Source organism: Pezoporus wallicus, unplaced genomic scaffold (assembly GCF_028554395.1).
Source record: "Pezoporus wallicus isolate ANWC-B61680 ecotype Strahan unplaced genomic scaffold, APGP_CSIRO_Pwel_v1 contig_8649, whole genome shotgun sequence".
NCBI lineage: Eukaryota > Metazoa > Chordata > Aves > Psittaciformes > Psittacidae > Pezoporus > Pezoporus wallicus.
In genome coordinates, this window is record NW_026639134.1 from 1,075,141 (window position 1) to 1,102,212 (window position 27,072).

At 40.3% G+C, this 27,072-nt stretch overlaps 2 protein-coding genes and 1 long non-coding RNA gene across 10 annotated transcripts in view; 1 reads left to right on the plus strand and 2 right to left on the minus strand.

Moving 5' to 3' along the window:
- The window catches only part of LOC130601591 (uncharacterized), a 3,114-nt gene extending 2,680 nt beyond the window's left edge, over nucleotides 1-434 (minus strand). The window contains exon 1 of the long non-coding RNA XR_008972709.1: nucleotides 134-434. This is a non-coding gene — a long non-coding RNA (uncharacterized LOC130601591). The remainder of the gene's footprint in view (nucleotides 1-133) is intronic.
- The window catches only part of BARX1 (BARX homeobox 1), a 21,871-nt gene extending 17,001 nt beyond the window's left edge, over nucleotides 1-4,870 (minus strand). The window contains exon 1 of the mRNA XM_057413759.1: nucleotides 4,685-4,870. Coding sequence (XP_057269742.1) covers nucleotides 4,685-4,763 — 79 coding nt within the window. The 5' untranslated portion in view covers nucleotides 4,764-4,870. The remainder of the gene's footprint in view (nucleotides 1-4,684) is intronic.
- Nucleotides 3,986-27,072, plus strand: PTPDC1 (protein tyrosine phosphatase domain containing 1). Of its 8 annotated transcripts, XM_057413756.1 has the most exons (10): nucleotides 4,256-4,305; nucleotides 15,749-15,841; nucleotides 18,670-18,841; nucleotides 19,607-19,687; nucleotides 19,910-20,028; nucleotides 20,806-20,943; nucleotides 21,612-22,816; nucleotides 23,526-23,711; nucleotides 25,625-25,735; nucleotides 26,536-27,072. In XM_057413756.1, the coding sequence occupies exons 2-10, from the start codon at nucleotides 15,757-15,759 to the stop codon at nucleotides 26,650-26,652; spliced, it is 2,214 nt and encodes a 737-aa protein (XP_057269739.1). In that variant the 5' UTR covers nucleotides 4,256-4,305; nucleotides 15,749-15,756; the 3' UTR covers nucleotides 26,653-27,072. The 8 variants fall into 8 exon arrangements, with proteins under 8 accessions (XP_057269736.1, XP_057269739.1, XP_057269733.1 ...); XM_057413753.1 differs by lacking the exons at nucleotides 4,256-4,305; nucleotides 26,536-27,072 and adding an exon at nucleotides 3,986-4,057 and having other exon boundaries at nucleotides 25,625-26,292; XM_057413750.1 differs by lacking the exon at nucleotides 26,536-27,072 and having other exon boundaries at nucleotides 4,276-4,305; nucleotides 25,625-26,292.

Below are 27,072 nucleotides of genomic sequence, written 5' to 3' on the forward strand. Positions count from 1 at the left end.
AACTTCAACCATTACAGGCTTTATAGAATGAAAAATATGTAAGCATCTGCCTTAGAAAGTAAAATGGTTACACAAAGGAGGATGATGAAAGCAGAGAACTGAAATAAATGCAGCCACTTACACCTTTACCTACCACAATGTTATTTCTATAACACCTTTCTGGAAGGAGAACACGCACTACACACAGAGGAGAGGAGAGGGTCTCAAAGCTCCTGTATTCCCTGATCTGTGAAAGAACTCACCAGAGTCAAAGCTGTAGACTGTGACTATCAAGTTTCTTAATCATGATTTTAAAGTACAGCCACTGAAAGCCCCAGACACTCAGGCCTTTCCCCTGTGCTCCTGTAAAACAGGAGGTGATTATTAGCTCTCTGCTGAGGCACAGTAATTATTAAAAAGAAATTCTTTAATGAAAAGTGTGGCTAAGGTAAACTACAGGACAACTACTCTTTGTGACAACAATCTTACTCTAAACAACTTCGCACTTGACTTATCAGGCTATCAGCTCGATAAAGGCCAAAGCACAGTTTTAAGGTCTTGAAGCTAACAAATGTGAAGCACTCAAAACCCCAAAAGATTAAGGAAATGCAACACAAAGCCCCATGAAAACAACAATAATAATAAAAGCAGTAAGAGCAAGAAACCTCTATGCAATAGGGAGAAGACTGGTAACTGTGACTGAGAAACACTTGCCTTTCTAGAAAAAACAGGAACCAGATACACAAAAAATCAAATAAAAGGACATGAACTGGTCACAACATGCAGCAGAATTGTATCTGCTGCACTTGTCCTGCCCTGAAACAAAGTCCAGTTCGCAGTGAGGGGTCTCCATCCTCACACTGTTGTATGCCAGAGCACAGCAGGGGTGAGCAGGAGGTGCCACCAACACACTGTCCAGGCAACACATCTTGGAAACCTCGCAGCCATGGGCATTACTTGATTTTTCCAGGAAAAGGTGGAAAGTTAAAGAGGTGAATGAGTTCCAGCACAATACTCAGCATCTAAAAGATCCACCAGCTCCAGTGAATGTGCACACAAACTTGTTTGTATTTAGGATCCACTCTCCAAACTCATAATAGCATGACCACATTCCATTGAGGACTTTCCTAGCCCCAGAAACAGCCTCTTTTCTCTTGCTGTTGGCATTGTTTCATTACATCTGCTGGTTATCCCTTGTAGTCTTTTGTTTCTTTCCCATCACACTGATGTTCCCAGCAAACAAGACAGACATTTTACAATATATGATATGCCTTCATAAACAGTGCAAATGAAAGGCTTGTAGTAAAAACCTGAAACATCTTTGTAAAGGCTGTGCTTACGCTGGAAAATAACACTGCTATCTCTAAGTGAGCAAGTGGGATGTCAGGAGATAAAAAGAGGAATAAAGCATTTAAATCCAATACTTATGCAAAAGAGGTAAGGGCCACAGACAACCTGGATGCAGAAAAAAAGATAGAAGGTTGAAGGTAAACACTCCGTATTCTTTCCAATAACTCTTTGGATTATCCCCATGTACTTATTTTTCAGCTAGCTGTGAGCTTTGAATAGCAAGGTTTCTGGGAAGCACTCAGAACATCTTGCTGAGAAGCACACTTTATTTTGGCCTAACCTCATACTACAAAATACTACCACGTTGAACAGGTGGTTCCAAGCTTCGCAGAACTACCAAGATGAAGGGCAGGAACTCTGGAGATGAAACCCATCTTGCCTCGACATCAATCCAAAGAATGTAAAACGAGGGCAGAACCTTAACAGAGAAAAGCAGTGGTTTAGAGTTGGAAAAAGAACAGATGAATCATGTTAATTTGCCACAAGGTGGCATGTGGTGATCTAAAATAAGCTCCAGGCAGGCAAGCTTTGTAAGATCTAAACGGCAGAACTCAGATCTGAGGGAGGCAGGTTCAGCTTCAGTGGAGTTCCACCATTTGCATTAGGTCCGAACAGTATTAGAGAATCTCATTACGTTCCCAGGATTTCCACTGAACCTGAATTCACACTTCTTCCCAGAAAAAGTTTCCTTTTTCTCCATTTCAGCCCTTAGATTCTGTTGAGTTGCTCCAAGCACAACCAACCTTTTTCTGGCTGTATCCAGGAGCCTGTATCCCATGTTCAAGCTCAGTGAGTTTTCTGCTGGTTCTGGTTCGTTCTCTGACCTAGAAAAAACCCTGTGCCTGGCAGAAGATGAATTTCTGAACATCCCTGCAACATGGATTTCCCTGTGCCACAGTCCTGAGGGGCCCTTCCTGGCTCAACCTGCACTCAGCTGGTGCAGGTAGAGGTGTAGCTGCACCATGAGCCAGATCAAGGGCACAGTGTGGTGAAAACCTCATCTTTATCCTCATTCCAGACAGCAAGGAGCAAAGCCAGCACTCATTTTCAAACATGCAGTATGCCTCTGTGGTTGCATTTTTATACAAAACAAAGAAAACTATATGCTTTCTTCTACGAATTTTATGAACTTTGTAACTCCTTTCTGAAGCATGCAGCAGGTTTGTTTATTCACCTAATTCTGTAACGATAAACACAAATCCTGGGAACAGATTATCACATGGCCTGTGCACAGCCGTGCTCAGCATTCCAGCCTCAAGCCAGCAATGAGGATCGCTCATTGCTCAGAATTACACACAAGGAGTGTAATTGATGGCAAAGGCACAAATCACACTCAGCAGGACCGAACACTAAACGTGTGCCCTGTAGCTAATTTAAAAAATGAAGCTTGTAAACTCCAGCACCAGTTTCTGACTGGCACACAGGGGAAGGAAACTGCATTCGGGTCTGTTAGGGCAAGAGAGAGGTGAGATTCCCACAGCTGGTATTTTTGCTTGTTCAGAAACCACAGCTGCAGGAAGAAATGTGGCGTGCTAATGCTGTCAAAAAAACAAGACATGTTTGAGATGCTTCAATAGTAACAGCACTGACACGTTTCAAGAAGCAAGTCCTGCATCTCCCACGCTGACAGCTCCTTTAGCTTAGCAGAAAGGAGTGACAGAGACCTCTTCTGCACTTCCACTAAGTTTTTACTTTTTAAAAGCCTAAGTAAAAACTACGTCAACACTGCTACTGTTTATATAATTTATATGATGTACTAGAGGCACTAATTCTACCAGCTAATGCACTAATATGGCTAATGAGACAGACACATAATACTGCCAAAAGTCTGCAAGTATCTTGAAAGCCACAACTTCACAAGTGTGTTAAAAGGACACTCACTCCATAAACAGACAGATGTTCTGGCCTCACATGCTAACACATCACAGAGGTTTACACCTCTTATTTTCTTTGATCAGGAACTGCGCACTCAACTCTAGTGTTAAAATAAACCAGTACAATACTATTCTACTTTGTGTCCAACTGCCAAGTACCTTTTGTGCCTGCTAAACATACCCTTTAACCAATGTCGGTGTGGCATCTCCATACCACCACCATGAAAACCCACAGTGGATTTCACTTCCAACCCCTGCCATGGGCAGGGACACCTTCCACTAGAGCAGGTTGCTTCAACCCCTGTGTCCAGCCTGGCCTTGAACACTGCCAGGGATGGGGCAGCCACAGCTCCTCTGGGCACCCTGTGCCAGCGCCTCAGCACCCTCATAGGGAAGAGCTTCTGCCTAAGCTGTTCAATTAAATTCCCAAGTTTTAACTACTAGCAAGAATCAGTGCCTCACACTGATGCCAGAGACATCGAACCGTGGTTATTCACTGCTTTGTGTACATCGCGGTGCGCGGCAGCCGCAGGAGGCCCGACGCCTGGCTCCTGCCCAGCCCGGGCCGGCCTCGGCCGCGTGTCTCTGACTTGGGGTCAAAGGAGTGATCTTCGGTAACGCGGCCTCACCCGTGAGGTAACCCGCTCTCCTCCCGCCACCGCTCCTGCCCGGCTCCGCGCCTCGCCGCCTCCCGCACAGCGCCGCCGAGGACGCGGCCGCCCGCGGAAGCGCAAGGTGAGGCCTGGGCCGGCAGACCCCGCGGGTCGCTCCGCACAGCGGCGCATGCGCCAGCCCCAGGACCGCCTCTCCCCATGCCGGCCGGCAGAGCAGCGGCCCGCCGCGGCGGGAGCCAGGTGGGTCCGACGCCGTACCCGCGGCGGGGAGCACCGCCCCGCGCGTCCCCCGGTCCCGGCCCGGCCCACCCCGCCCCGCCCCGCTCCTCTCTGCTCCCACCGTTCCTCCGGGGCCCACCCCCGTCGCCATGGCAGCGCGGCCCCTTCGCGGGCAGCGGCCATGTCAACCCCCGGCACCCGGGTGCTCCCTCAGCCCCAGGCGTGGGGCGAGCGGCTCCCCGGCGCTGCCTATTCCCGCCCTGCTCGCGGTAAGCGAGTACAGCACGGACAGAGCAGACTTAAAGCGCATCCCGTTAGCTGGCGGCCGCGAGTGCTGCGGCAGTCCCTGACTGCTGCCTCGGCGACACGCGGAGCGGAGGCCCTCGGTTGAGAATTACCACCACAGAGACTCCCTCTGCCCCCGCGATGTCTGGGTTCCGAGGGGTGGGAGCGGCCCTGCCCCGGCACTAGCAGGCTCCAGAGCAGGACCGTGAGGTAACGCAGCGCCTCCTTTCTGGTACTTCACACCTTCAGCGGGGCTGCGGGAAAGGAGGTGAGGGCCAGGAGTGAGGGTAGCGCGGCCTCTCTGCGGGACAGCCGGGGGGAGGAGTGCGCCCCCTTCGCAGCCGTGCTTCGTGTTTTACCTACCCCTCACCATCGTTAAATGCAGCTTGGTCGGCTCCCTTTGGAGCGGAAAGGGCAGACGTGCATATGGCACGTGCTTCATCCAAACACTGGGTAGTAATTTTCAGATGCATCTGTTGCTGCTCTTGCCACCAGCCTGTTACCATCCTCTTCAACAGACTAACAAAGAGAGGTTACTAAGTACATTGGCAATCTAAGTGTTTTCCATTTGCATAGCTCCCTCTCTTTGCTTTGCTTAGATCCATGTTTTTAGGAGATCTGCACCTCTGGAACTGAGCACCATATCCCTGGAGTAATTAATCCCAAAAGAACATAAACAAAATAAATGTGAAGTATTTGCAATTATGTATTGCTTGAAAATATTTTTCCATCTCTTGTGTTCAGCAGTAAGTTTATGTGAAATATACATGGAGCCACATGTGTAAGGCAAGAAAGATGAAACACAAAATACATGAGGGAGACAGTCTTCATAGCCTGATGCTGTAAGAATAGCACCTCAGAGGTATAATTAGCAATGTAATCCTCTCACTCTGATTGCCTGGGTGGCAGCATAAACCGATCTGGACAGTGTTTCTTCCACGTGCATGAGTAAATGTTTTACTTGATCGCACATCCAGTGATACCATTATGAGGGTTGTTTGTTTTTTTTTTTGCAGTAGTAGTAAAATGACAAGTGAGAGGAGTTGTGAGTAAAAATTGTGAAATCTGACATGGAGGACGCTAGTTGCTGGGAAGGAATATGCTTACACGTAATACATAAAAATGGATTACAAGTGCTCAGATAAGGTATGAGAGTGCTTGTATCTCTGAGTACTAGTTTGCATTCTATTCCCAGTTGCTGGCAATATATTCCCACATTTCTGAAAGAAAAGTATAGTTTGGCTTACTTCAGTTTCCCTTCCTGCTAGTGTATCATTCAGAACTAAAGACATACTTCTTCAAAGAGACTCTGTGGGCCCATGGTCCTGTGCCATCTGTAGCAACACAGCAGTTCTCTGCTCTTAGTACAGACACAATTCCCAGGCATTGATTTTATGTTTTTTTTTTGTGAAACAAGGGTCAGACTCCAGAGCTGCTTGAGCAAAATACAGCAAAAAACCAAATTACTCCTAACCTTGCATTTGTTGTTTTTTCAAGAAAACACAGAAATTCATAAGCATTTTTACTTCTGATCCTGGGTAGTTTGTTATTGTTGAAAATTAGAAAATCGTGTAAAACCATACCCATTTCCTCAGGTTTCTCTCCACTCTGGAATTTTTCCTGGCCTTAATCTTCTGTCAGGAACAAGAGGGACATAAGGAACATGAGGGACAGCCACCTGCAACTCTTGATCTCTGATCACATAGTTAAATTCCTTTGACCTCTTTGGTTCTTCGCTCAAGCAGTTCCCTGTGTTACATAGCTTGACCATGTTGTTCCTCAGCAAAAGGCACATGATAAAATGCCTAAATGGATTGGCTGCCTTAGAGCTACCTGATTTTCTTAACATTTCCTTAGTTCATGTACCTAGTTTGCCATTTTTGCAGTTCAGTTCTGTTGTGCATGAACTCAGCCACTGTTCTGCATTCCCATTGCAGTGTTTCATAGAAATCACGCATGCGTTCATCAGTGCCTTTGCAAAGGTCATCACAAACTGGCTTAATACATGGTGGTTCTTGAGAAGTTCTAAGATTTATGAAAGAAGGATTTCTTCCTAATTTCTGGTTTCCAACAGCCGCTATTTTAAAGAGGGAGCTATGTATGCAAGTAGACTTACTGGATGAGGGCTTTGCAGCCTAGTGGGTACCATTGTGGCATGTATGTAGAAAAAGAACTATCCCACAAAGCAGAGCTAGATGGGGTTGCTGTAGTGCTCCTTTCCTTGTTACATCTACATCTAGTTTAAGTTGCATGTTTTCTTTAATTTTAAAGCCTGTGGCTAAGAAGAGGTTCTAGACTGTTCTCTTAGGCTTGTAGTCACCTTTTGCATTAAAGGGCCATTGAATGCCCTGTAAGTAATAGTTGATACAATTCTTCAGTTTTAGAACTGTCTTTTAAATGTAAATCTTCACACTGCTATGTTGTCTGTACCTACCACTTCATTACATTTCCATTTTCACATTTATTGGCAATTTTAGCTAACAGTGGAACAAACAGGAAAAGGGAGACTGATGGAAGTACAGATGATGAAAGAAGACAGAGATCACAGGTGGGCTGCTGCTCTGGGATCTTATTAAGCAGCTAAATGTGTGTTTTTCTCACAACTGTAACACTGCCTGTAGAGTCAAAGCCTACTAAAGATAGGTTTTGACCCTGCTTTTTTGATTGATTCACAGTGGTACTACATTGTGCTGAAGCCACAGAAATATATGTATATAAAAAAATCTAAAAGCAAAACTTGTAAAAAGTCTTTAAGAACATTTCCTAAAGTTTTAGAGTTACACAAAACTAAAGCTGAAAATAAAGCAACATGAATTGATTTTTATTATCCAAAGTATGAGAAGAGCAAAAAGCAAAAGATGAAGCTGGAATGTCCAAAGCCAGCTAGGAATCTAAATACATAGTTTTTGCTAAATTAAAATGAACTTTTGAGTAAATTAGGTTTTAGTAAAAATTAAGATTTAGGATAATTTGATATTTTGATTCTGTCTGTGTGCCAGTGAAGACAGTGCTGTCTTAGCAATGGTCAAATAATTGCATCCAGCTCCTGATGAGAGATTTTAGAGTTTCTACCTGCCTAATCTGATAAATCAGTACCTAAGGTGACAGAACAGGTGAATTTGCTAAGTCCACTGTAAAGTAGCCATGAGGCAGCCCATGCAGTACAAGAGAAATAAGCTGCCAGAAGCCTAATAGTGATCCTGTTCTACTTACCTAAAAAGCTTGTTAGTAGCTTTAAATGGCAATTACCATTCAATAGAATTTTCCAGAGGACCTGGGTTTCTTAATTTGATTTAAATAGGAAAATGCTGAGCCTAGAGAGATAAAAATTATGATTTAGTCACTAGCATCCCACCTACTCTCTGCATTCTGTCCTTGGAAATGGCAAATTATTTTAACTTAATGGTTATCTCCCCCCCCCCCCCAACATCATCCTCAGCATGAAGCCTTGTCTTGGCAAAAATATGATGACATAGCCTGTTTGAACAGACATGTTTGGCACCAGTTCCTGGAACTAGCTAAACTTTGCAGATCACTAGAAAAAAATGGTCCTTCAGCTGAATAAACTGCCATTAGTTCCAAAGAGTACAAATGTAGGAACAGACCTAAGGGGCAACCCAGTCCTTAACACCTACAGGTTGATACAGCAAAGCACTGGGATCCAAACCATCCAGGAATTAACCCCCTCTGGAATCAAATAGGTGAATAGTGTTATTATATTATCCATATGAAAATAAACAGTAAGTATGTCAGTTACTGCTCCTTAAATGTGAGCATTTAGAGCTTTCCCCAAAACAGTATGCTTATGAGTTTAATTAATATATGTTAGTTACCCAAAGCTGCTTTTTGTTTTTTAGTCAAGTGAAAAAATGCTAACTTCCTCCATTTCCTGCCACAAAACACTTTACCAGACGCTCCATTTGTTTAACACGGGTTTTGTGTGCTGACACTTGAAAAACACGTGTCCCTTTACTCAGAATTCTTAGACTCCACTGCTAGAGCCACTTCTCATGACTACAAACCATGCCTGATGATGCCAAGAAGCGGTGCTGCTATCAGGGAGTGTTACTTGTGCAAGGACCTTCAGACAGGTAATCTCTCAGTGCTTGATCTAGCCTGGGAGTCCGCCCCGCCTTGAGCAGGATGTTGGACTAGCTGACCTCCAGTTCCTTCTGCCCTACATTTTCCATGATGCTGTTACAGGTTTCTACCAAAGGTCTTTAATTCCCAGGAAGTCAACAGTTCTTGCATTCTCCTGGGCCTCTTGTCACACAGCGACCCACTGCTAGGATCAGTGTTCTGGAGGTTTTGAACCCTCCAGTTCCACCTGTGGGCACTTGGTACCCATGTAACTGAAACTTTTACCCACATACTAAAGATGCGCAGTGCAGGATTTTAGGCTCCACGGTCTGTTTGGGGTTTTAAGTACTTAGGTACCTTACTGTGCATTCTAAAATAGTGTACAAGTCTTTGGAAACCCCATTTTGGGGCTTTTTATACACAAATGTCTGTACATTTACATAAAAAATTATGTTTGCTGGTACTAGAATGACTGCATGCAGTTTAGTTCATACATGTGATTTTTATTTTTTTTTATCCTGCAACATCAGTAAAAACAAGATGTGTAATTTTAAGGACTACTTTGTTAATTTGTCTCTTTGCTCTGTGAATTATTTTTTCTATAGAAGAGTAGTTAGATTCTTCATCCTGTTTTTATTAGCAAAAACCTGGCTACAAAATTACATCTGAAAATTAACACAACAATTTAGTCTTGTTACATGTCCCATCTCTCTGTTAGCCAGAATTAAGGCAGGTGTTTAGCTGAGACTATGTTTTTGGAATGAATGAGGTTGTGGCATCAGCTTTGAGTTGTCTCCTATAGCCTGGTTGCCTTGCTTGCTTAAACAATACACATACCCTATCGACAGAAGCTTGCACAAATATTTTGTTTCTAATTAATCATGAGGCATTTACAATGATGAGCAGTGAAATGTGCGTAATAATGCTGGGAGGTTTTAATAAGACATGCAGGGAAGCAAAGGAAATAGATTAAGGCTTTTTTTTTTGTTGTCAGGTAATAATTAGTAGTTGGAATTGATTTAGTAAAATAAAGTAAGATACTGTATCTTATTTAGCTTGTTTTATTACTTTATCTAGTACTTAGTTAAATCAGCAGAGTCTTTGTTTTTTTAGTAGATTACATCTTTTACATTCAGATGAACTGATTTTTGTTATGGTTTTGAGCTGTTACTTTTAACACAGTAATTTATATCTCAGTGTAAATACTTTAATGATACTCTGCTTCATTTGGTGAGGCGGAAAAAAAGCTTTGTTCAGGGTTAAACAACAGATAACACTGAAACAGTTTGTCTGATTTTCTTTTCATCCTGTTTCAAACTTAATGCATCAGTTTCACTGTGATTAATGTAACTTCACAAAATTACCTCTGTAGCTACTTGCCTAGCTGTCTGATGCATGCAGACACACACATACATATATTTACTTGTGGCTGATTATAGGAAAATGAGGTGAACAGAAAAGATGGAAAATTCAGTTATTAAAATATCAGGTTGGTGTGGCCCATTTGTCTCAATCCCTTTAAAATCTAGGCAGACACAGAAAGCAGTTTATGGGATGATTATCTGCACAGGCCATAAGGCAGTCCTCAAACAGTCTTAAGTGAAGAAAAGATAGTTACTGGCTCCTCCCAGATTACCATCAGGAATCCAATTAACTACAGGAAATACTGTGGCAGCAGCATTTGCTTCTCTCCTGTAAAATGTGAATTCCCTACAAAATATTTCCTGTGGTTGATACTGCAACAATGAAGGGATCAACAATTACCTACTCTTTTTGCAGGGCAACAGGTAAGGTGTCACAATGAAATTATTGAAACTATTCATAAACTTCCTATGGCTTTGAATATGAGATTAAAGAATAATTCCTCTAATGAAGTAATTTTTAAACTTTTCCAATTCTGAATGCTGTTTAAATGTGTTACTGACAATACTTCATTCTTCTGTATGTAGTTGGTCTTACAAGTCTGATAGTCTCTTAGTAAACATGATATTCACGATAAAGAGTATCTGAGGTCACCAGTTCTGTTTGTGGAACAGTGAATGTATTCATTTTACACTATCTCCTTTATGATTCTTAATAGTAATTACTGGCTGACAGCCTGTTCAAGGTAGTTTAAATAACGTCTGTTAACTATTGGGTTAACACTACCGCAGAAAGCTGGTGTGACTTAATATGAATCAAGTCAGCTGTAGACAGTTTAGCTTGTAGTTTCTTGCCATTTATGTCAAAAACCCTATGATTAGCAAATAGTGAATCATCAGACCAACACCTACATCATCTAATGAATTATATTCTTTTGTCTCTTTTGTGCGTGAAAGCAGCTACAGTCCTTTGTAAATATCAAACTTAATGATTAAATGACATTCACCTTTTACTGAAACAGATGGGGAATATTTTTTTCCCAAAGGGGGAAAAACACGTACAGAAATAACAGATCAGTTCTGGTTGTGGTCCCAGTGAAATCAGTTTTACAAGAGCTGCAGTATTGTTTTTCTGCGCAATTTACATAAAACTGAAGTATAAGAAAAATTGGTTAAATTATTACCTTGACTTCTCTGTCCCGTATCTTGAGTAGTAAATAGTTCACATTTCAAATAAGCCGAGGGAATTGAGCTGTGTACCTACTGAATACTCGATGCTAAAACTGCCTTCAAGACTTCTGTTAACTGTAGCTTAAGTATTTCTAAAATACCTACTCCTCATGATCCTACTTACTGGTATATATATTAGAACAACACCCTTTGCAGCTATTTTAACACAAAACAGTTACCTATGATTTTTACAGCACTTCAGAAATAAATTCTTTGTTATTCCCAGCAATGTTAAAATCAGTCTGTAGTAATTTAAAATACAGAGTTTCCTTTGCCAGTGCTTCCTGTAGAAGTGATTATGTCTCAGCAGATTTGTAAGATTTTTCTGTTAAAAACTTTCATGATCTGCCAATCTCAAAACACCAGATTTAAAGCCTAAATTTAGAGACCAAGTTGTAATGTAGTAGCTCTGGGTCACTTCGTTAACATACCCAGTCCTCCCTACACTAACATATTTTTGCTTAGTCTTAGTTGTCTAAGTTAACTTTAGTTACGTCTCTAAAACATCTTACTCGTGCAGTTTAAGAACTTTGCATTTTGGCCATGAAACTTTATCCCATGTGATCTGATGTTTAGACAAATACCCTGTTGACTTCTGTGGGACTGCTCACAAGAGCAAAGCTGCTCAGGAAGATAAGTACCTGCAGAATCAGGCCACAGAGTAAATGTTAGAGGTATTACCCAAGTGCTTAGGTACAAAGCTGATATGGCCCCTACCTGAGTCTGTAGTCAACCATGTGCCTTTAAAAATTGCACTATGGGATAGTTCCTTACATGTCACTGCAATGGGGAGGGGACAAAATCAGTTTAGAAGGCAAGAAAATATTAAAAACAACCTCCAAATTTCATGTGAGAGTCACAAGCATCAGCATTTGCTTATAGTGTATGAATATATGAGGTATAAAATAGCTTTTATTCTACACTAATGTTTTAAAATTGAAATCTTGACCAAGATTTTTCCACGTTCATACATAAACGTCATCTTTTGAAATGTGTGGTCAGCTGTCATATTCTTACTTACCAAATCCACATGGATCTGGAGAGATGACACGTCACTATTAGTAGAGTTCCGCAGAAATCCGGTGGGTAGCTTTACAATGGGATTACTGTTTGTGCCAGCAGCTGAACTGCCCCAACTGGAATTGTTCCAGTCTGGAACACAAGCTTTTCGCTCTGCCCTGAAAACATGTTCTGAAGTGAAAGATAGTAGTTGCATCTTTTAAATAAGCATCTTAACTGCTAAGGTAGAGTGAGACCAGCATCTTCTTGTCTCATCACTTTTTGGCTATATGATTTTTTTATGGCTGCTAAAACACTGGACATTGCTTTTTTCTCTCACTTTGTTCTGGAGCAAAAATTCATCCCAGTGACTGGAAGCCACTGATTTCCAGATCCTGACGTACTAAAAGGAAGTCTTCCTTGTTACAAGGCAGTGACACCTAAGCCAGTTGCTAAGTGGTGAGCCCCACTGCTCGTGTGATGCATCCACACTGCAGCCTGGTCATGTGAATCAGGACAATATGCTGCCAGTGTGCTCCTTCTTTGTCATTCTGGTCACCATAAAGGTCCAGAGCCTGCTTCATTGTGGATTTCAGTTGTCCTTGCTGCATGACACTGAACTACTCATCCTGTAATTTCACAGAATGCTTTTATTTCAGAGGAAATGAGTGTGGACAAGAGGTTGCTTCACTCCTTAAAAGAAAGTGGAAGCACAGGTCGATCTCACCTATCTCAGTGCAGTGTGCCTATACTACTTCCTCTGCAAGAAAGTCCCCTCTCTACATGTATGAAGCAGTGAGCAGGGCTTGACAGCTGTCATGTTACCTGACTAAGGCAACAAGTGAATCAATGGTGCAATGAACGGGAAACAAAAAATGTTAGATCCTTTCTGATAGGAATTGATCTGCTCAAAAGTGGGACATCCCCCACACCTCAAAAGTTCATACAGACATCAAACCAAGTATAAAATTCACACCTGGAGGGGACTTCCTGAAATATTCCCCTTAGTCCTTGACATCTGATGGTGTATCATGATTTCTAGAGATCCTTGTTTCTTTGGGGAGTGTGGTGCTGCTTTTTACTTCAGACAGCCAACAGCACAGACATTATTTTCCTCTTGTCTTGGTTTCATTAGCTGTGTTGTTCCTGCACACTTAATGATACTGCTTCCTATGATGAACCATAAAGAGAATGAACATTACCTGAGACACCGTTCTATGTCTTGAATGGGGACTGAAAGAGCAGTCTTCTTTGCTGTCATGGCAATAGAAATGCATGTCCCAGATAACTGAGCGGATCTGATTAAGGTGGTACCATGATCGCCACAAGCACATTCCTCAGACAGATAATGAGGACCATGCCCTGGAATAACACTTTGGGCTTGTTTTTTTCTTCAGGACCTTTTGAGTGTTCATATGATGAACAAACTGCTGAAGAGGACCTTTTAAAAACTAAGAGTATCTGCTACATAGAAGAATCAGGAGTGTCGATTCTTTTACTTAAGCACTGTTTTTACCATTAACACTCTTTATCTGTGCAGGAATGTAGTACCCCTATCTAGTAAGATCAACACTGAGATAGTACTTCCTGTCCCAAATTACATTTTACATCTGTTTGAGGGAGAGCAGTAGAATTCCATGAAGTAATTTGTCATAATCTTGCTTCACTTTTCTGTTTCAGAAATAAATACAAGTGAATTGCTCACATGGATCATACTGTGCAATTTAAAACACTTGTCAGGAAATAAAGACAGAAAACTGGCAGGCACGTGGACAAAATACTGAAGTCAGTTGGAACTGCCTGGTTATACAGCACAGGAAATAGGGCTTTGGTGTATCTTCTGAAAGGGAGCTCTTACTTGCTGCACTGCAAATATACGCAGTGTTTGCCTCTGCCATTTAGAACAATCTTGCTAGTATTCTGTAACACTGTAGGTATATTATCTTCTGCATTCATCTCCATCTTTTCCCTTTTCAGTTAAGGGTCCCTGACAGCCTGAATTCTGCTTAAAAAAAAAAAAAAATGGTTCATGTAATCTGAACAAGCTATTAGAAGCTATTAAGAGTTTTTAGGAGAACCTTCTGAGAAGTAGGAACTCACAATTTTAGTTAATTCAGCTCTTATTAACCCTGAAAATTATTTTGGGGAATAAAATAATTTCTTTAGCTACAAAGTTCCCTCTGATCATGAAAGCCAGCTTTTACTGATTTCAAAGTCTGCTGGGAAAAGTATAGAGGTTTTGGAACTTCTCCAAACAGAATGCAATTATATGCAAGCATTTCTGCCTCTTTATTAAAGGATAGACTTTTAAAAGTGCAGAGTCAGATGCTCGAAGTAGCTGAGTAGAAAATGCTCCAGATATTCTTTAATCCTTAATAAGATTCATTTTAATTCATAGTCCTATTAATATGTTTACATTAGAAATTAATTTCTGAGGATCACTGAAGTTTCAAAGGGCCTTTGGCTTTTACTGACAAATGTAATTCCCATGATTTTGAGGCAACTGATATAGCAGTATTAAAGGTTTATTAATGTGTATGTGCATTCTGTTCCACCTTTAAGCATCTTGAAAAGGAAAGAGCTACACTACATGATGTTCTGGAATAAAGTCCACTAGCACTGTTGGACAAACAGTTGATTCTATCACATATCAAGGATGTGATAGATCATGTAATATCTGCATGAATGAGATTCTATTTAAATCTGTTTAAATATTTACTTTAAAAACATCTATGCAGAATTACAGATAAAAGGTGGACAATAAATATTAACACCATACACCACCTCATCCCCACAGTGCTATTTATTCTTTTAGCAAACCTGTCTTTTAAAACACTATCTATACTGCTTAGTCCTTATACTGGTTTTGCAGAATTTGAGGCCTAAGTTTTGCCTAGTTAGTAAAAAAACACATCATAGAGCAAAGATATACTTAGTTTGGTATAAAAAAATGGGGGTTTGTTATATGTGCAGCAATTTTCCTATAGAGGTAAGAGAAGCAGAATGGTGATCTTACACTGGGTAACAGTATCCACTCAAGAGCCATGTAAATGTTTTATTTAAACATCAGAGTGGCTGATTAATATGTTCACATTTACAGCTTTCCCTTATGTTTTTTTTGTCAGATAGAAGGTCTTCAGAACAGGACTTGTATTAAAAATTATACTAAAGCAAGAGAAAAAAAACCCTGTGTTCAGGTTTCTTGTTACAGGAGGATCGTCACATGTGACTTTAAGCATGCCAACAGACTAAAAACAGAGGGAAGAGAGTAGAGAAGGCATAAGGCCTGTGGACAGTCTGTTTGGCAAGTATCAACTAGAACTATAAATGGCGCAATGTAGAAGCGGTGCTGCCGTTATGATACCATTGGCTTTGCTGAAACTGCCCATTGCAAGATTTCTAGTCAGGATCTCTGGTCATGTTTTTACTTTTAAGAATGTGATAAAATCAACATGGCTTTACATTAAATGAGTTGAGGGATTCTTGTCCATATAAAACATGCATTTACAAAGCACATCATCAGTCAAACTCCATAGAGCTTGAAATGCACAATCAACTAAACTTCTAAGTGCTAGGATGGAGAGTGAAGCTGTTGAATTTTAAGATGCTGTGCACCAAAAGGGCAGTACAGGCCCTGTCAGACTGCCCAGTTCTTGGACAACTTCATAACCAGGTGCCAGGTTTGATTTTCAGCTTTATTGTGCATTTTTGTGCTTCTGTTGCAGATTTTCAGTGAATGTTATTACTGTTTCAACAGGTACTGCAATGGCTGCAGGAGTTCTGCTGCAAAATGAACTACCGTATTCTTCGTTGCTAGAGAGCAGTTTGTATCTTGCAAATATGAGTTCAGGTAATAATTTTTCTCTGATATAGCAAGAAAAAAATGCTTCAAGAAATTCAGAGGCGGGGGGGAACCACAAAAAAAACCCCAAACCAAACCTCTCCAAGACCCCAAACCATTTTCCATAGAAAATTATAAACCCCAGAAATACTACCCCAATTATAAACATAAAATATTTATACACAAAACCAGACTGCATTACTGTATCATCACCACGATGTGTTAACATGTCAAGCTTTTCTGTAACATTCGTATTGTCACATTTCTTGGTTGAAGAAACTGTAATTTTTGTGCTCAGAAACAGCCCAGCTCTCTGAAAAAACAAACACATCTTTAGCAAAACTCCCCTTCCTAATAAAGTATTTCCACTCTTACAGGTTGTAATTATTTCTTACTGTTTTGGGTCAAATCCTGCTACATTCAGGAGGAAAATAATGACATGCAGTATTTTACGTTGCTTATTTCCGGCTCCACTGTCTTTTGATATACACTGAAGAAGAATTTCTGGGTAGAGAAAAAGCATTACATATAAGAAAGCAATATAATTAATTAGAAAAGATCCTCCATGTTTCTTGGATATGCATAGCACCTGAAATAGCCTTTTTCATCTCCTTTCTCTTCCACCCAACCCCCCAAATAAAACTATATTTAACTCTTTCCTCATCTCTTTATACTAGCTTTATTGCTGAATTACAATAGGCAGAGTTTTGAGACAACAGCTAGCAGAGTCATTGTTAACATTTTCCTTTCCTCCCATGACATCACTACTGATGTTTCAGGCCTGGTGCCTGCAACAAACTTTACCACATTTCCTTAAGGACCGGTGTGCAGTACTCACAGTTCAGTCACTCAATTCCTGTTCAGTATCTAGAAGAAATAGTAGATTTTTGCCTTGTGAATTTTTACTGTAAGAGAGCTTTCTCTTATGCAGGCTTCTCTATAAGAGGTGCTGGTTTTGTCGTACAAAAAGAAACACAGGTTGAATGTATCTTCAGGAAAATGCAGCTGCTTATGCAGCTGCTTATTGAACAAAGTTATGGTGGGTTTTCTTGATTTCCCCATCTTTAACCTGCAGTCAAATGCACAGACAATGGGATGACAAAGTTTAGCATTGCTACAGTCTGTTCTCCACACAGTGGCATGAAAATGTGCTTTTGAGAGCACTGCAATCTTTCTGGCCAGCTCATTCTCCTTCTTAGCACACTTAAAGAGAAGTGGGAGGCAATTTGCCACCTAATATCTACCTTCAAAAGCCTAAAGCACTCAACAGATCCATCTCCTCCCCTCCCCATCATCTGCTTTATCTCAGTCTGCACGGCTAACAGCTTTGCTTAATAAAACAGCTGTGCCCTGAAAAAAAATAAGTCTTTTGTTTTGAATAACACATTGTGTTTTGTTAGAAGATATGAATGGTGCAGAGCGAACAGTCTACAATTCATCATGTACTGAACCATTTCAGTAGGAACACACTAATCCCAATCATTACAGAGCTAATGATGCATTTTGGAGCAACTAAGTGGGGGAGGAGAGGTGGTTGTGGAATGTCTAACCAAAAGGTGGGGGAGTATAATGTGCTTACATATAGATTTCTCAGGAAGCTGAGTCTCCAGCTACATTTTGATTGTTCTTTTGAATCCAGTATTTTGTGCCTTAGTGAGTTCTGAATGCATGTTATTGACAACGAACTAAATGCCCACATTGTTTATGGAAAATGTTTTGGTTGTTTCCAAGCCATTTGCAAAATTATCTATTTGAAATGCAACTATTTTCATCGAGCAGCAGAACAGTTTGTCCCAAAGAGTCTCCGTTCCTATAGACTGGAGCAGCCCCAAGGATGGCTGGCAGCAGCTCCTTTGCTGTTAGTTACTATGGAGATAGCTCAGCCCATGCTGATGAGCTGCTGGAGCACACAGAAGGATGCACAGCTCTACGCAACTTCAGCACTGAGCAAGTTGGGTTTCCTATCGGGGCATCCTCAACAGCCAGCCGCTGGCTGGGGCTGGTCAGTCATGCAGGGCTCACCCCGGAGACGTTCGGCAGTCAGTATTTTTAGCAACTTTTTCCAGGGTCGGAGGCATTCCTCCTCCGATCCCCTGCTTCGCATCATCCAGAGGCGCCGGAGCTCAGCTGTCGAGGTCCTCTCATCATCGACTCACCGGGTTATGGTGGCGGTGTCATCTCTGAGCCCCGAGGAGCTGGATGCAACTTTTCCTGAGAAAAAAAGTAAAGTACTTTTTGTTAAGACTGTTGGCAGTTCTGGGCATTTTCTTGGTATTAAATGAATATACTTCTGTTAACTGTATTTTATAGAGATGCATAAAATACTCAGGTTTAATTATTTTTCCTGTTCACTCATTCCTTACTCAAGAATTAATACATGCTTTTCTCTGTGACAGCTGAGTTATAAAGAACCAGAAGAACATATTCACACATAGAATCGTAATGTGGTTAGGATTGGAAAGGACATTAGGATCATCCAGTTCTAACCCCCATGTCAAGTGTATGGCTAAGTATTTAAGTATTTTTGATTTCAGGTGGAAGAGGACAGTGACATGTTTTTCTGTTGCAAAGGGTATTGCACACCTCTAAATCCATCAGAAAAACTAAAGTTACTGTGAGAAATGACAACTTCTGCAGTAATGCAAACAACTTTTTCCCCTGAGAATGCTTCCTTGAAGTCTGTGTTGGAAAATGAGCCTTAAATCTATATTCCATGTATTTATGGGTTTTGTAACTTCATATTGATGAAGTGGGACTGTTAAGGTTGAACTGACACTTTTAAGGTGGAGATGCATTTCTCAGCTTTCTTACTAAGTCTGTTTTTCCCTGTGTTCCAGGAAGCTCGAGGCGTCCAACAGCAAAATACACTAAAGTAGGGGAGCACCTTCGCCACGTCATTCCTGGCCATATGCAGTGCTCGATGGCATGTGGTGGCCGTGCCTGCAAGTATGAAAACCCAGCTCGATGGAGTGACCAGGAGCAAGCCATTAAAGGGCTCTACTCTTCTTGGTAATAAGCAGCATTTGCTCTCACTAAAATGTAATTGCATCAATTGTATTTATTAAAAGAGAGAATTCAAAAGAAAGTAATGATTTTTTTAAAATCAGCTGCTGCTAAGTTTAAGACATAATGATAGCTTGGTTCAGAATTACAGCTTCACAGTAAACCATAATGGCCATTGTACGTAGCCCAGTAAAGATGATGAAAGATTTCTGCCGACATACACTAAGTTTAATTCAGATCCAAAAGAATAAATATCTGTATGCAAGAATTACAAAGAACCTGCTCTGGGTTATAGACAGTCCTTGCTGACGTTTAAAATGCAAATGAATTAAAATGTGTTCATAATAGAATTTAGAACTACAAACATTTACTAAAGATGAAGTAACGAAAGGCGTGTTCTGAAATGTGCTTATGTGCAGTAACAGTCACATGAAACGTGTCTCTACATTCTTACTGATTTTTTTGCAACAGCAAGTGCTGTTCAGCACATACAGACCTTAAAAGGCCAAACAGATCTGAATTTTTTACCATGTTCATTGGCCTGGCATTTAAACAGTTCCAGTAATTGTCTTTTGATTGTTGAATCTGTATCAGCTTAACAGGATTTTTCACTAACACTATATGATAGTAGAATTTACTAAAAATCATTTCTGGTAAATCAGCAAGATATTTCTGTTGGTTTTGATCATCACAGAGTATTCTAACTTTGGTAGATTCATATATAAGGAATTATTAATAACAGCATTATTATCTACTTTTCTGATTTCGCAGGATTACAGATAACATACTGGCTATGGCTCGACCCTCAACAGAATTAATTGAAAAGTACAAAATTATTGAACAGTTTGAAAGGTAACAAATTTAGTCATTACTTACTGTAAGTATTACTAGTGTAATTCCTGATCCATTTTATCTTTCAACATAGATTTGGATTGTTGATAAAGATCCTTTCATTTTAATGATAGACAGGTAAAGATTTATTCTCCACTAAGAATTAATGTGTGTTTCAGAAAATAAGGGATAATGAGATTTTGGCTGCATATAATACCTTGACTCATCTATTCTTCCCTTAAGATGTGGCATAAAAACCATAATTAACCTTCAGCGTCCTGGGGAGCATGCGAGCTGTGGGAATCCACTAGAACAAGAGAGTGGCTTCACCTACCTTCCTGAAGCTTTTATGGAGGCTGGAAGTGAGTCCACTCCTGCTGCTCTTCCTCATTAATTATTGATTTTTGCACTTAAAGGTGTTTGTATTTGAATTCTTGTGTGTTTAAAGCAGCTATGTAAGAAATGTTGCACAAAATGGGATATAAACATGAAAATTGGCAAATATAATTGAGAGTGAATAACACATTGTCAAAGGTCATTGATATCTAGAGTGAGACAGAGGGTTTATGTTCTGGTGTTTAGAATAAAGACAGGACTAGGGTTGGTTAAATCTGTCGTTTTCTTCTGAGTTCACAATTAATGTGAACACCATAAATGACATTTCAAATTCTGCTACAATTCCTGTTTTCTTATCTAGACTATAAAAGGTTGTTTCATTGGAGGACATTTGCAGTGACAGTATTTTTGTATTTTTGTATTATGGTGAGATGAGGAGAAGTGCCTCTCTGTAGGAAGCAGCTTTTGACTGAAGAAGTGCTTTTATTTCTAAATAGAAAAAATTACCCTCTCTCTATATATAGCTCAGTAATTTTGGTATGAATCACTGCGTTTTGTTACACCTTTTACATTCTTGCTGAACTTTAGTTTGACAAATCTTCACTAGCTTCATGTATTTATCAAATTTCAAGAGCAAGTGTACAGTGCAATGGGAAAATAGTGTCTTGCAAACAACATGTAGTTAGAGTCTAAGATCCATTATGCAGTTTTAGTGCTCTCATTTATTAGTCATATCTCTGCTGTGTATAGTCCTGAAAACTTCACATTGGGGATGGCAGAAAATAACTCTCTTTTTATTTTAGTTTATTTTTATAATTTTGGATGGAAGGACTATGGAGTGGCATCTCTCACTACTATACTGGATATGGTAAAAGTCATGGCTTTCGCCTTGCAGGAAGGGAGGGTGGCTGTTCACTGTCATGCAGGACTTGGTCGAACAGGTATGTGCTCTCCTGCAAAATCCACAGAATTCTTTTTCTCTAGTTAGAAATGATTAATAGTTTGTTTTGATTCTGTATCATTGCAAGATGTAGATCTATAAAATGGTTAAAAATGCTAAACATTTGTGAAAATTATCTGAATGGCTACAGGAGATCAACTTTATTATATTAAAAACAGGACCTGTAATGTTAGCGAGTTTTTGAATCTGTGTAATAATTCCCTGTTCCATTCAAATGGGACACCTTTTTTTTTTTAAATGGGAAAAATTCACCTATACTTTCATTTCACCAATAGTTTCATTGTCCAGTATTTATTACATGGTTACAAACCTGCCACTCACTTTTAGATGAGGTGGATTTGGTGGAGCAGCTAAGATCTGTTACTTCTTTCAAGACTGTTTTGCCCATGTCCTTCCTGTAGAAACCACCATTGCTCCTGTGGAACTCCCAGAGATGCTGTGGTGAGAAACTGTCTTTCTCACTGACCATGAGAATGGGTTTGCTATTTTGTGACCCAACAAATGCAACTATACTTCAGTAAGAGCATCATGTGAGAGAGGACATAAAGCCTGTATCTTCACCTATATTAATCTTTATCCTATAGTTCCACTAAGTATTTGCTTTAGTCTGACAGTTCTTCAACTAATGCTTGTGTTTATATTTTCCAGGTGTTCTAATAGCTTGCTACTTAGTTTTTGCAACAAGAATGAGTGCTGATCAAGCCATTCTTTTTGTCAGAGCAAAAAGGCCTAATTCTATTCAGACAAGAGGGCAGTTACTATGCATCAGGGAATTCACTCAGTTTTTGGTTCCTCTGAGAAATGTATTTGCATGCTGTGATCCCAAGGCACACACAGTGACCCTGTCCCAGTACCTGACCCGTCAGAGGCATCTGCTCCATGGTTATGAGAGCAGGCATCTCAAACATGTGCCAAAACTTATTCATCTAGTTTGCAAGTTGTTGCTAGACTTGGCTGAAAACAGACAAGTGATAGAGGCAGAACTGTTAGATCTACCAGATCTCTCAGCTGAAATTGAAAAGACTGTTTCTCAGTTAGTGTCCACACAGCTGGACAGAGAACTTGCGAGGCAGGACAGTGATACATCTGACTCCCACACCAACTCATCCACTTTTGAGACCCAGGATTCTCTTTTCTCTCTGGGACATGATTGTGATCCTCTTTGGAAAAGAAGGAATGTTGAATGCCTCCAGCCTCTTACTCACCTGAAAAGGCGTCTAAGCTATAGTGAGTCAGATTTAAGGAGAACTGAATTTCTTTTAGAACAAGGAGAAACTGCCTGGACAGTACCTGCTCAGATATTACTGTGCAACAAACTTAAGCAGAACAGTGGTGAGGAATGTTCTGCCACAGATGACCAAAAGCCACAGTTTGATTTACACAAAGGAGCATTAGTGCGTAATACATGCATGTTCTGGAGTCAAGGTAAATTTAATCTGGATGGACGAAAAGATGGGTCCTCACTTCACCACAGAAGGAACTCTACCAAAGAAGTGCCACGCAGCAGAACCTTCTCTTCAGGTCTGTCATCTATCCACAACACCAGGGAACCTGGAACACCAAGGCATAATTTTACCAATGAGACTGCTCATAGAAAAGACCACAAGACTAATATGTATGGCAGAAGAGTCTATGTCTCTGAGGACTCAGATTCTTCTTCTTCTTCTAAAGTGAACTTTTCCATTGGATGTGAAAGCCAAGGGAGCAAAGATGTGTCAGAGGCAATTCCACACATTGTTATACAGTCAGAATTAAGTCTGGAAGCCCGAAGAGTTTTGGCAGCAAAAGCACTTGCAGATATAAATGAATTTCTGGAAGAGGATGAAGTGAAGCAGAAGGTAGAAATGTGGCAGGTAATTATTAACTTGTTTCAATGTTACGTGCTCTGCATATTTCACCTAGGTTAATTCCTAGGTGGCAAAAATGCCACCATGAGCTTTGAAATGGCACACTGGGACACCAGTTTATACTGTGATTCAGTGAATGACTGCATGTGTCAATTATAGGCCAGTTCATTCAAAAGCAAGCAAAATACACCTACAGTTTTGGTCTCTATCAGGAGATTAGAACACTGCTTCTTGTTGTGTTCAATCTTTTTAGTGACTAAAGATAACTGATGCAGTTACTTGCGGTTGTAACTTGGCTCCTGGTAGCGTAAGAGTACTACAGATTTTCATGTAGAGCTGTGTTGATTTTAATCAGTGCTTTCTCAGAACTCATCGGAGGATTCTGTGTGTAAAAGAATTTAATAGAAACTTCAATGCTTATCCTCAAAGCCAAATCCTCCTGGCAATGTTTGAAGTTGGAATCCAACCTGGTTTATGTATTCTAGTAGATAATGGGGAGGTTCTGAGGTGCACTGTATGTCATCCTTCTGTATTAAGGGATCACTTGTGTTGGTAAATATTGATGCCTTGTAAAAAACTAGAGTTTTACATTTTTTTGCAACTCTTAAGGTTTTTTTTTGTTTTCTTTTTTTGTTAGAACATAAGCAGCCAAAGGGAATGTTGCCAAAAGGAAAGAGATGATGCATTTTCAGTTTTGTTTTGTTTTGTTTTGAAGAAAGAACTGAATGCTCGAGATGGAGCTTGGGATAAAATCTGTACCGAGAGAGATCCTTTTATCCTCTGTAGCTTGATGTGGTCATGGATAGAGCAGCTGAAAGAACCTATTATATCCAAAGATGATGTTGACATGCTGGCACAAAAATGCACAGAGTCACAAGAGGCACTTTACTTACTGAGAAAGGTAGATCTGTAAATTAATTCTTTAACTGCCAAGTACATTTTGTTAATGCATGTTAAACTATTCATTTATGGTCTTCAGACAAGGGGATTGTACTTGACTTCAGTCTATTTCAAAATAAGAATGAAGATTATTATAGTATTGAAGAGTGTAAGTTTTAATCAGTACTATGATGATTAATATGATAGGAAAAATACCAGATACTGTCTGTGAACACTGCTGAGTAGAAGCTCACCTTCAGCATATTGCCCTGCACATTCTGCAGTGTGAGATCCACAGGCGAAGATGAGAAACCTTCTCTCTGTGACTCAATGGATGGCTTTTGTTAATGTCCCATCTGACAGCTGTGCTTCATGGCTGTCATATTTGCTGTGCAAGCATCTTAGTCCATTAGCTTTGGAAGAGCTGGGACAAGGAATACATAGAATTTGCCAATTTGAGGAATCAGAAGCCAGGCCAAATTCTTCAATGTAAATCAGAACTGTGGCCATCTGTATTCTGAAATATTTATGAAAAACAGGTACTTCTGATCCCAGCTGTTTAACTGTGCTTTGCCCAAAGGGCTAGATGTGAGGGATATAAAAAAAACCCCAAACACCTTCCCAACAAACAACTCCCCTCTATTCTTGTCACACAATTTCATTTCCTAATTCTCTGGTTTTGAAGTATTTATGAAGAAAATGGGGCCCTTCTTAACAGCCTCCAGATATCCAGGAATACAGCTTCTAATAAACAGGTGGTGAGAACTCTACGTGCAGGCACCATCTTCATGACATGACTTTCAGAATAACTGAGTTCATCTAAACCCACCATGTTTCTTCCTGAAGCATTCCTCCACTCTTATCAGTCTTAATTTTCTATTTGTATGAAATGAAAAATTACTGCCTGACATGTTATAAATGAATGTAAATGATTAATAATTATGGGGGGTTATATTTAAAAAATACTAGTTTATCTTATATTATCTTTTTTAAATTGTTTTGGAATCACAGAATAGTTGGCAGGAACCTCTGGACTATCCAACTGCCTTTCTCCAAACAGAGTCAACTGGAGCAGGGTGCTTGTATGTGAGATGCTTCAGTCCCTGAATCATCTTTGTGGCCCCTCATTGGACTTGTTCTAGTGTGTCAATGTCCTTCTTGTACCAAAGAGCTCAGAGCTGGACCCAGTAGTCCAGACATGGCACCTCAATTGACCAGCTGGCAACTCTCTGTTTAATGCAGCCCAGGACGCTTTTAAGCTGCCCTTACCACAAGGGCCCATTTCTGGTTCATGTTCAACTTTGCATGCACTGGGACACCAGGTTCTTTCCTGCCAATCTGGTCTCCAGGCAGTCAGCCCCTGGTATGTACTGGTGCATATTTAGCTGCTCCTCCCAGAAATCCCTGAAGTTTTAATTTAATTGTCATGAAGTGAAATCCCTGGAGTGTGATTTATCTCCCTTGGAAAAGGGATGGAACTAGCACCCCAGAGATAACTTCACTCCCTTTGCTAGTACTGCCCAGGTGTCTTCCTGCAAGCTTCCTTCAGTGGTTTGGGGAAAGAGCCTTAAACATGCGTAACATCTGGGGCTGAAAAGATCAAATCTCACTTTTTCCATGCCAGTTCTCAAGAATGCCACTGTTTTATAGAGGACTTTTAAAAATCAGTCTCCAGATGCATGTCCAACCTCCTAGAACTTTCCAGAGCTGTTTGTGGTACATTGCAAGAGAAGAGTTTCTTCCACCATGACTGAAATAATAATGTAGAGGCTTTTTTTTAGGCTGGTGAAAATTCCCTCCCTAACTCCTGCACCTGAAGGTTTCAATACATGAAGGCACAGTCTGATATTTAAGCAGCAATTAACAAAACCTGAAAATTAAATGTTCTTCATGAAAATATTTCTTCTAATGAGCTGCTGTTCTTTTGCCCACCAGGAACAGTGTCAGACTATCCTTTGTATTTTACACTGTGTGGTGAACTTGCAAATGCTACCAGCCGATGTGGAGGAGGCCTTACTTGCTCGTGCTATTAAAGCTTTCACTAAGGCAAGTAACCATCTTTATTTATTTGTTTTAAATCATGGAGGGTGCATTAACAGAGCAGGCCTCTGTGAGGAAGGTTACAGCAGTTCCTTCACACGTAGTGTCCACATGCTTCACTCTCAGAATTTACATTTTATAATAATCAGCCTACAGAAAGGGTACAAAATATTCTCAGCAACATTAAATTCTGTCACTACAGCCTTAATCCGTCAGTCTCATTTGTCTGGGTTTGGATCACTGCCAATTCATGGGCTTCTTCAGATTAGGGAAAAGATAATTTTTTAAGGGGTAAGAATAATTAGTCACTGGGAGTAGCTTACCAAAGGCTTCTGTTGATCCTGTACCACTTGGAGCCTTTCCATCAGATTAAAATCATGTTCTGAATTACACTGCAGTTCAGTTATGTTTTGGGTCCTTAATATAGGTTGTGCGTAAATAACTTCTGCTTTTGGGATCATTTAATAGCAGTGCCAGGTTAGACTTGCCATTGCTCAGCTCAGAGCTGCTTGCTTCTCCGATTCAGCAGGCAAAGTTATACGAACAGAACATTCATCATCCTGCTTCCTAATATCTTGTAACCTGTACATGTTACCTGTTGAAACAAGTGACGTTTCTCCTTCTACTAGTTTGTTTTACTGTCCAGTCAGCATAACATTGAAAATACTCAGCATTAAGTACTCCATCATGAAACATAGGTTTCCTTTGATAAATCTTAAAACTTTTCTTTATGTTGGTCATCTCCTTTGCATTTTGCTGTATGACATCAATTTAACAACTGAACTTCAATTTCTCCCTTTTATCAGACAAGCTTTGATTCTGAAAATGGACCATATGTTTATAACACCTTGCAAAAAGTATTTCGACAAACACTAGAAGAAAAAAGAAAAAAGCTTAAGGAAGGAGCAGATAATCCCTCTTGATTTCTACACAGCTATGCCGAAGAATGAGATGGGCCTACATTTTCCAGCTACTGTATTTTGTGCTATTTGGCATGATTTACCGAACTTTAGGTAACAGCAGATATTAACAAAGCATTTTATTTTTATAGAGGGTGTTCTAGTGACAGTTGTTCTATTTACACAGTTCTAAAGAATGGCTCCTGTGTACTGCAGCATTTGGTTTCAGATCCTGTGCTTTTATATTGTGAACTGTTTTCATTTTCAATTGTATTTATTGATTTAGAAACCTCTGTCATGGGCAAGCAACCTGACTTTCAAGTTCTGACTGCCATCAGATCAGTGCCATGGTACACCAAGGTTTAATGGATGGAGTAAATATGAATTATGAATGTTTACATTAATTTTACTTTGCAGAAAATAAAACCTGAACTTATAAAACTC

Bases quoted from the DNA above. Each gene is read 5' to 3' on its own strand.
- PTPDC1 (XM_057413749.1), top strand. From the start codon at position 17,497: ATGCATGTTATTGACAACGAACTAAATGCCCACATTGTTTATGGAAAA. The intron at 19,688-19,909 runs GTAACAAATTTA...TCTTCCCTTAAG, and splicing joins ATTATTGAACAGTTTGAAAG to ATGTGGCATAAAAACCATAA. The intron at 20,029-20,805 runs GTGAGTCCACTC...TTTTTATTTTAG, and splicing joins AGCTTTTATGGAGGCTGGAA to TTTATTTTTATAATTTTGGA.